Here is a 10,005-nt window from a genome sequence, read left to right on the forward strand (position 1 = left end):
CAAAGGCAGCCACCAAGAGAAGAAGCAGAAATGTCAACTCCCTTTTGCCCCTGGCATTGAGCTCCACTTTCCCTCCATGTCTGTGCTCCGGCCCCAGCTGACTTCCAATCTAGAGCAGTCCCCGTGATGGACAGGACCGGTGTGAATGAAATGCCCCCTCCCTTCCATCCCAGGGGGCTCTCTGCAGGCTGGGGCTCCACCCCCTACTTTCCCCTTGTTTGTTCCCTTCCACCCCCTTGGATTTTCATTTGCTTCCAGAACCTCCCCCACACCCAGCTGAAGTGAAGACTCAAAGTTCAGAAGGAAAGAGCATCTCTGAAAAAAGTGATCACAACTACTCCAGCCTGTGTGTCTCCCCAGGGTCTTGGTCAGATGTTCCTAAAGCTGGAGTGTGCAAAGAATGGGGAGAGGGCCCCCTGTAAGAGACTGCTCCACTTCCCAACGGGTGTCAGGTCTCACTGTGGTAAGAGGGATTTAGTTTAGATCAGGGATGGTCGGCACACTTGCCATTAACAATGAGTCGCAATCCTATGGGGTACCGTGTGGTACCACGTGGCACCAAGGGGCCAGCAGGGGAAAAATGAGGGTGTTATGCAATCACTTCTGAATAAATACACATTTCCAAAGGATTAAGGAGGACTGTCTATAGTATCATAACTTCTCTTGGCCTATTGTTTGATAAGGATGCTGTGAGTTTCTTGAGGATGCGAACTGTCCTCTTCTTTGCACATGTAACATCTAGCATTAATATAAGTAGCTGTTCGACGCTTGTTGAAGGGAGGAATGAGTCAACACAGACCACTCTAGTAGGCTCCGGGATGCTGGGGGCAGGACGGGCATGTGATAGTACCCAGCTGAAGGCTGCAGCCACCAGATCTGCAGGGTCCCACTGGAGTCCTGGGAAAGCCCACCTCTGCCTGAGAGCTTCCGTGTCTAAAAGAGCGTGGAACCAGAGCTCAGTGGAAGAGCTGGTAAAAGCTGGGGGAGGTGCAGGAAGGGAGTAGGGAGGAGCCTGACGGATGCTGAAGGCTGCCCAGAGCAAGGAGCAGTCACCATCAGCTGAATCACACAGAGAGTTCCGGAAAGGTCCCCCGCTCTGGACCACTGCCCCTGTGCTGCCACCATGGACTCCTAAGAAGTGAGCTGAGCCTTCGAGTTCAGTAGACTCTATCTAGTATTAAAACAACAGTGAAACAGCAGGCACCACCGTACACACCCTCCCCAGTACAGAAAGAGCAGGCAGTGAGCTCAGCCGTCGGCCTCCGCGGCCTCCGTTTCCCTGCCGCTAGCCCCCTCCTCATCCTGCTCTCCATTCTGGAGCCTGCGCACAATGCGGGTAAGGTCCAGGCTTCGGGTCAGCGTGTCCAAGAGCATCTGGTCCTTCTGGACGCCCTCCATGAACTCCTCTAGGGAGAGTTCCCCTGGGGTGGAAAGAAAGGGCATCATGGGCAGGAGGCGTTGACGTCTGCTGACCGGGGCCCAGAGCTGCAACCTTGTAAGGGGGACAGAACCAAGGCTGGAGGAAGTGGCTGTGAACAGAGCCGGCCAAGGAGCCAGAGACCAAAGTCTGGTGCAGACATCCCCAAAAGCCAGCTCTGTGGCCAGGGCGGAGGCAGGCGGAGGAGGTAGCCAGCAGCAGCCCCTTGGTGCCTCCCTCTCCCCTCCTGCCCTCTCCCTTTCTGAGACTGGTGACAGCCCCAGTGCCCCTTCCCTGGGGAGCCCCAGCGCGGCCTCACCATCCCCATTGACGTCAATCTTGGAGAACACTGTATCGGTGAACTCCTCGGCGGTCATGGTCGAGTCGCTGCAGGGGTTAATGGCTCGGATGGCCTGGAAGGGAAGAAGTGAGAGGACCCGTCCTAACTCGTCTCAGCGGTGGATGGGGCAGAGAGAGCTAGTCAAGCTCCCGAAGGGACAGTCGGGGAGCCAGGGGAGTAGAGGTCAAGGTGGCCCGGGACCTCAGACGGAGCAGGGGATGCGCTTCTACAGCTCTTGGTGCAGAAGAGAAACTGAGTCCCAGGGGAACCTGGCCCAGGTCACGCAGCTGGTGAAGGCCCGAGCCGCAGCGGGGACCCTAAGTCTCAATCCCGTCCCCTTCCGAGCCCGCGGACCGACCCCAGCAGGCTGAAGACCCAACCCCAGCTCTCAGCTCGGCCCCGCCCCTGCCCGGCCCTCGGCACCTGGAGTTACCCGGATGATGGTGAGCAGCTCGTCGCGGTCGATGCATCCGTTGCCGTCCACGTCGTAGAGCTTGAAGTACCAACGCAGCTTCTGTTCCACCTTCCCCTTGAGGACCAGGCTCAGAGCCGCCACGTACTCCATGAAATCAATGTAGCCGTCCTGGGCGGGGGGCGTGGCCGCCTGAGCCCCTCTGTCTAGGCCCCGCCCCGGCCCCGCCCCCTGCCCGGAGCCGCTGGGGGAACCAGGAGACGCTGAGCCCAGGCCCTGACCGACGCCCCGCCCCCGGCCCCGGCCCCGGCCCCGCCCCCGAAGCCCCCAGGGGCCCAGGAGACGCTGAGCGTCTCGGATAAACCAACCGCCCACTGGAGTGTAAATGGCTTATTGCTATCACTTCACAGTTAACTTTGGTTCCAGCCATCGCTGTGATCCTCAAACTTCAGCCCTTCCAATTTGGTGGGTGTGGTTGCAAGATGTGTGTAGTTGAGACACGAACCCCTTAGGAATAGGGGCGTAATTTGGATGCGTTCTAACGCGCCTGGATAAGGGATAGAGGTAGACTTGGAGGATCGAGCTCTTTTCTCCTTCTTCCCTTTATTCTTGGAAGCTTACTGAGCACCGACTAGGCGCTGTGATAGGCTGAGGATTCAGAACTCAGTAAGATAAAGCCCGTCCTGACGGGAGCGCCGCGTTGAGGACACAGGCTGGAATCCTGGCCCCACCTTCTCAAATATGTAGGATCTGGGAGAAAGGATTCAACATGACTCTGACCCTTGATCAGTAGTAGTTATAATAGCTCCCACCTCCATGGAATTGATGTGGACTTAAATAAATGCAGGTATGTAAGGCACTCAACACTGCCTGGCGCATAGTAAGCACTCCGTAAATGTCAGCTATTATTATTATTACTACCACCAAGGCTTCTCTGGTAGCTCAGACGGTAAAGAGTCTGCCTACCAGGCAGGAGACCCAGGTTTGATCCCTGGGTCAGGAAGATCCCCTGGAGAAGGAACCCACTCCAGTATTCTTGCCTGGAAAATCACATGAACCGAGGAGCCTGACGGGCTATACCCCATGGGGTCACAGAGTCGGACACGACTGAACGACTAACACATACATTATTATTACCATCACTATAAGGAAATCATGGTGCCATCATGACATATGTTCAGGGACAGCACATCTGGACGGGACATTATGGAATCACAGACCAGGACAGTGACCAGGCAAAAGCAGCAGAAAGGCTTCCTGGGGGAGGTCGTGCCCTCACTGAGTCTTGGAGGGATTGGCCATGGGGGAAGGTGGTACAAGATATTCCTGCAGGATATTTCCCCAGGAGCCCCCATATGTTCAGCAGCTGACTTTCCACCTGGCCCTGCCAGCCCTACCAATAGGGTCAGGGAAGCAGGAAACACAGGCCTGCCTCTGCCCACCTTCCGCCCAAGTCAAGTGAATCTGGGAAAGGGAAGCCTGTGTCTTGCAGAGAGGATGAGTGCTGAAAGGAAAGGGGCATTGGACTCAGAGCCTGTGAACCCAGAGTCCAGCCTCTATTGCTCCACTTACTCACAACCCTCGCTCTGGAACTGGGAAGTTACTGAGTGGCAGGTTTGGGATCTGTATGAAGAACTCTTTAACAGACAGAACTACCCACAGTGGAAGGGACAGCTTCGTGCAGTAATGAGCTCCCTGTCCCTGAAAGTATGCAAGCAGAGGCTGGGGTACTGTTATTAGGGATGTGGCAGACATGGGACAAGAAGGCCTCCAAGAGTTCCCAATCATGTGCTGGCCTTAGGTGAGGCCTTAACCACTCTGAGCTCCACAATGGAAGTCAAAATCATAGTGAATATTTTCAGGGTGTTTCCCCATGTTCAAGGGCTTTCCTACACATGGCTGTGCCATGGGGCATGCAGGATCTTAGTTCCCCAACCAGGGATCGAACCCATGCCCGCTGCAGTGGAAATGCGGAATCTTAACCACTGGACCACCAGGAAAGTCCCTCAATCAGCCCTTGACCAACCCTCCTCTCAGGGTCTTTGTCACGGTGGAGCCAGGCCCCCCTGCAGCCATGCTCAGAGAAGCAAGAGGTTTGCTTTCTTACCACTGTGGAGATTTCCCCCAAGCAAGGGGACAGAGGGTAAGGACACTTTGCTTTCCACTTTTTATCTCTCTATATTGTTGGAAACTTTTACAGTGAGCTGTCATTTCTTGGTAATTAAAATTTTTCTTAATTTTGTAACTTTTTGTAATTAAAAAATGGCCAGAATGGGGCAATGGAAAGGCAGGTGCGTTTGTTCCAGAAAGACCTAAACCATGTCTTGGGAGAGGTGTGGCCTTGGACAAGTCAGCCTCAGGGTCTCAGTTCTGAGACGGAAAGACAGTGTGTGCTTTTCAGGATTGTGGTCTGGGTTAGATCTGTAATAAGACTACAACAATACTAACTTGTTTTGTGTGCTTCAGGTGAGGTGTGTTTCACTCACTTTACTCCTTTAATCTCACAACCACCTCTGGGTATTTCTATCTCTGTTTTCAGATGAAAAGCTGAAGGTGAGAGAGGTTAGGCCACACGCTAGTGAATGATAAAGCCTTGCCTAGAAACTGAGTCTCCTTGAGAATTCCCTGGTTGTCCTGTGGTTAGGACTTGGCACTTCCATTGCCAGGAGAGCGTGGGTTCAATCCCTAGTCAGGGAACTAAGATCCCACAAGCCTTGTGGCGCAGCCAATAAACAAATAAATAAATATTAATAAACTGAGTCTCTTAATTGCCACCCAGCGCTCAGATGCAAGGATGGGAGATTTACATTGATTTGTGTGCACCTGTGTGATTGCCAGGCACACTCAAGCTCAGGCAAAACTCTGAAGTAAGCAAAGCATATGCAGGTTGCCCTGGTCACATTCCCTACTCATGGCCGTACCCCCAAACCCTGACCATCTGCCACAGTACCCTAGGATACAACTCTCTTCTAGTTCAAGGACTGGCAAACTTTTTCTACAAAGGGCACATAGCACATATTTCAGTTTTGATGATCTGTAAAAGGAGTATGTGGTGTGTTTTAACAAAACTTCATTGACAAAAATAGGCCCAAGGGCTATTGTTTGCACTATCCAAAACTTCCAGTCTTCTGTATCAAAGCTTCCTAGTCCTGGGTCTCATCTTGTAGCCAACCTGCCCCACTGTCTTTTACTGGTGACAGTGGGTGGAAGTTGTGTCCAAAGTGTGATTTCTGCCTTCAGTGTACAAGACACTTCAAATGTTACAAAGATGCTCTTCAGTTTAGCAAGTATGAATGTTAATTAATATATATTATATATAAGTAGTCCATAAAACTAATAATTTCTCATATAGTCATTCACTCAAGTAAAAATACTGATTGATCTCCTACTGTGTTCTAGGCACTGTTCTAGGTGCAAAGGATACAGCAATGAAAAAGACAGAAATCCCTGCCTTTGTGGAGCTCACATTCCATCAGGGAGATTGACCATAATCATAGAGCATGTCTCGTCTTTGTATTAGAAGATGACATCATCTTCTAATACAAAGACGAGACATGCTCTAGGGGAAAAGGGAAGGTTGAGGAAATGCCCAGGTGAGGACTAGTCCCAGTTAAATAGGGCTGAAACCAGGACATCAGGGTAGTATCAGTGGAAAGGAGACATTTGACCAGAGCCTTGCAGCTGGGGAAGGTGTGAGCTGAGTGGAATTCTGGAGGAAGACTGCCTGGTGGAACCAGGCCCTAAGGCAGGGGTGTGAGTAGAATCAAAGACGGGGGTTTGGGACAATACAAGTGGCGCTTTAAAAAAAAGTGAAAGTATTCGTTGCTCAGTTGTGTCCGGCTGTTTGTGACCCCATGGACTGTAGCCTGCCTGGCTCCTCTGTCCATAGAATTCTCCAGGCAGAAATACTGGAGTGGGTTGCCATTCCCTTTTCCAAGGGATCTTTCTGACCCACGGATAGAAGCCGGGTCTCCAGCACTGCAGGCGAATTCTACTGAGTCATCAGTGGTGCCTACATGTGACAGAAATTGAAGAGCTAGCATTTGAATGACTCAGTTAGCCAAATTGTTGAGGGGTTGCCACGCCCCGGTGTCATAAGTGTCATCTTAGATCTGAGATCCAAAGGGTTATCTTGATTCAAAGCGTTTCCTTAACAGGCAAGAAGCTGAGCTCTTTCAGTGCATTTGGGTATGAGTTGAGGCTCAACCACGGACTCTGACACCTTTTCAGGAAAGATCATTTCTTCTGGAGTATTTCAGGGGTCTAGCGTGAGGATGCCATCCCTTCTTGGTCTCTATACCTTGGGCTCCAGTACTCTGACCCTGCACCTCTTTTAGGAAAGCCCTCAGGCACCACAGTGCTGCCCTTGAGGCTGGGGCTCAAAGCCCATAAGCTGCTTTGGCCCCTTGATCCTAAACATTAGTGAGTTTTTAAATAGACTCTGAGCTTCAGCTTTCCCTAGAAGCCCCACCTACAATGATGTTGGGACCCTCTGGGCAGCGAGGAGAGCCGGAAAAGCCCTGGGCAATGTCTCCCCAGCGTGCAGTGGACACTTGGCAGCTTCCTGTCCTCACCTTGGAGGAGGCAGCTGGGGGCCAGAGGGTGAGGGGAGATAGATGTATGGATTTACGTTCTTCTACCACTACATCTTGACTGAATTGCTCCAAATTAATGGAAGGTTTGCTCTGAAATACCAAGAAACATCTTAACTAATGCTCCTGATGTCCATGACAGTTGACGGTGAATAAGCTGAGGCAGAGCGGGGAAGAAATGGGCTCCAAGGCCACCCAGCTGATGAAAACTAGGGACAGAAACTTACAGTGTCCCCTCTATCTTCTCAGGAAGCCCTCACCTGGTGCGTTCAGGTGATCCCTTGGGGAGACATCTATAATTTGACCACTGCACAGACCTTCAGGCCCTCTTAGGATGAACTGAGGTCACTGGGGACTTGGGAGCTGGAGTGGCCTGGGTTCCCCGGTGACCAGGCAACCCTGACTGTCCCAGTTCTAGGGTCCACAGATCATCATGGGATGGGTGACCCAAACAACGTGGACCTGCCCACCCCAGACCAGTGGGCCTGAAGCCAGCCTGAAGCTCATCACCCTGCTCTCTGCCCTCCGCGCCTCTGCCTTCTGCATCCCGGGAGCATCTGAGGGCCTGTGCAGAGGCACCAGGTGCAGCACCAAGCACTTAGTAGGTGCTTGTCAACCGTCTTGTAAGTGTTCACGTTGTTCTGGGGTAAATTGCGCATGTGGAAGAGGCAGAGGAAACCAACGTTTAGCCTCCGAGTGCACTGACCAGGGTCTCCCTCTCTCTCTCTTCCTTGGGGATGAGGGCTGATTCATTTCCAAACCTCCAGTGCCTGACGCACAGTAGGTGCTCAATGGACGTTAGAAAACTGGAGTCACTGATGTAGATACTCAGTCTCCCAGATAAACAGTCATTCCTCCAGCTGTCCTCACACTTGCCCCCCCACCCCCACACTAGCCCAGGGACATCCCTGCAGCGCTCCCCACCCAGAGCCCAGCTCACTTTGTTGAAGTCAAAGGTCTCAAACATCTGCTCCACGTACTGGCTGGCCCACGGGCTCAGGTTCTTGAGGCCGAAGAACTGGCGGAACTCGTAGAGGGTGAGCTGGCCGGAGGGGCACTCTGTCATGAACTTCTTGTACCACTGGTGGCACTCGGTGCTGCTCAGCTCCTCCACCGACTTACCGTCCATAATGTTCCCCATCGCTCAGGCCTGCGGGAGGCTGATGCCCAAGGGGGACCGGTTCTTTTCACCGCTGGTCCCCACACCAGCGCGGCTGGGCTTCCTAACACTGGGCCCTCCTCGCTCACAAGCCTGAGTTCCCCAGATCTGAGCGAGGAAGGGCCTGAATCCCAAAGCGCAGGGAAATGACTAGAGGAGGTAAGCAGAGGAGAGGAGGTCACGGGGGCTGTGCAAGCCTACACCAGATCCAAGGGCTGCCGGAAAACTTGTGTTAAAAGTCCCCACTAAATCCTTGCAGCCAATGGAGACCCGCTCACTCTAAGAAGAGGAGCGAAAATAGAACAAAGCTTAGGGGACCAGAGGCCCAGGATTACAGTCTTGAGCTGGAGGTGAGAGGATTTTCTTACCCAATTTGCAATCTCCTGATCCCTACTTATGGGGACAAAGTGGGTGGCCAGCCAACAGCTGTTCCTATCCTGTCACCGCCACTCCCTTCTCCTGGTTTGAATGGGTGCTCAGTGTTTCTGGTTCCTGTCCTCGGACACGGAATTGAGGTACCTATGAGAAAGATCTGGTCTCTCTTCCAGAGCTGGGCCAGCTGAGGGCCCTTGAGAGGACTGCTGTGTACAGTTACCCAGGCTGTGCACTGCACTTGGCCGTCATGACAGAGGGGTTCCAATCACACCACGGACAGTTAATATATGAGAGGGCCTGGGTGATGCTGAGTTTATAGGCTCCCCAGATGAGACCAGAGAAGTCAGAGGGAAACCCCTTTTACATAAAACTGCACAAATACACATAGCCTCGCACGCACACACACACACACACACACACACACACTGGTCCTGTTTTGACCACACTTATGTTCCTGGAAACTGCATCTTTCCCATCATGGGAGGCTTGAATTCAGCCCTCCATCTCACTCTGAACCTGACACCATCACCACTCAGGGGCATGGGGGAGGGGACACTGAGTGTGTGCCTAGTGGCCTGGGGCATGCGTGTGTGTGTGTTTGTGTGTTTGTGAGTGCAGGCACACAGGTGCATGAGTGTGCTGCTACCTGCTGGTCCTGGAAGCGTCCCTGGCTGAGAATAGAAGCCCATCTATGCAGCAACATCTTTCTCTAATCTCTAGTGGCATACTCTCTGGCCATAGACTATTTTATATATATATATAATTTTAAAAATATTTATTTATTTGGCTGCACTGCCAGGTCTTAGTTGCAGCACGCAGAACCCTTAGTTGTGTCATGCGAACTCTTGGTGGTGGCATGTGGGAAGCGTGGACTCTTAGCCACTGGACCGCCAGAGAAGTCCCCAGCCAGCGTTCAAGTGCACTTAAGCCCTAGCTCTGTCCTGTCCCTTCCCTGTTTGCTTCTCTCATCTGCTACATGGACCACCCTCTCTTCATTTAAATAAAAAAGTAAACTAGAGGAGGCTTCCCTGACAGGCCAGTGGTTAAGACTTCGCCTTCCAATAAAGGGGGTGCAGGTTAGATCCCTGGGTTTGATTCCTGCTTGGGGAGCTAAGATCCCACATGCCTCACGGCCAAAAAATCAAAACATCAAACAGAAGTAATACTGTAACAAATGCAATGAAGACTTTTAAAATGGTCCACATCAAAAACATATTAAAAAAAAAGCAAACTAGAACCCTCAGAGGCAGTTTGAGGATGGAGGCACCAGGAAGACGGTAGTTCTTATACAGTTTTGTGGAAAGAGTGTCAGGCTGTCATCCTAAGATCACTTCCTAAGAACTGGACAGAAGGAACTGGGTTTGGAGAGGTCAGCTCAGAGAGATGGGCCAGCTCAACAAAGAAGGGCAATCACAGCCTTCCAGCCATCAGGGCCCAGTCCTGTGTATCCACAGGCTGTGAGCACTGGCTGGATGGAGGGAGGAGCCTGGAGTGATGGGATCTGTGCCCCTGAATATTGCTCAGTTCTAGAAGCCCTCTCTCAGGGGGACACCCCCTTCCAATAGCTCAGGGCACAGAAGAACCACCGGAAGCAGAACCCTGGGCACCCAGGGAGAGATTTCCCTCCTTGACAGAGGAACCTCTTGGGGCTGTTTCTCTGGCCTGATCTACAGGCATCTGCCAGATATAACAGAGGAGGGGATGGGGTGG

At 52.3% G+C, this 10,005-nt stretch overlaps 1 protein-coding gene across 1 annotated transcript; it reads right to left on the bottom strand.

The window, feature by feature from the left end:
• Positions 1–1,166: 1,166 nt before the first annotated feature.
• Positions 1,167–8,730, bottom strand: GUCA1A (guanylate cyclase activator 1A). Its single transcript, XM_014479547.2, has 4 exons — positions 7,702–8,730; positions 2,191–2,340; positions 1,737–1,830; positions 1,167–1,421 (listed from the first exon to the last, which is right to left on the bottom strand). Exons 1-4 carry the CDS (start codon positions 7,900–7,902, stop codon positions 1,249–1,251), a joined length of 618 nt encoding a protein of 205 aa, XP_014335033.1. The 5' UTR covers positions 7,903–8,730; the 3' UTR covers positions 1,167–1,248.
• Between the last annotated feature and the right edge of the window lie 1,275 nt (positions 8,731–10,005).

Source organism: Bos mutus, chromosome 23 (genome assembly GCF_027580195.1).
Source record: "Bos mutus isolate GX-2022 chromosome 23, NWIPB_WYAK_1.1, whole genome shotgun sequence".
In the NCBI taxonomy this organism is placed as follows: domain Eukaryota; kingdom Metazoa; phylum Chordata; class Mammalia; order Artiodactyla; family Bovidae; genus Bos; species Bos mutus.

Excerpts from the sequence above, each read along its gene's own strand:
- GUCA1A (XM_014479547.2), bottom strand. The coding sequence starts at position 7,902 with ATGGGGAACATTATGGACGGTAAGTCGGTGGAGGAGCTGAGCAGCACC. Across the intron at positions 1,831-2,190 it reads AGCTGCTCACCATCATCCGG|GCCATCCGAGCCATTAACCC; the intron begins GTAACTCCAGGT and ends CTTCCCTTCCAG. Across the intron at positions 1,422-1,736 it reads GATTGACGTCAATGGGGATG|GGGAACTCTCCCTAGAGGAG; the intron begins GTGAGGCCGCGC and ends TTTCCACCCCAG.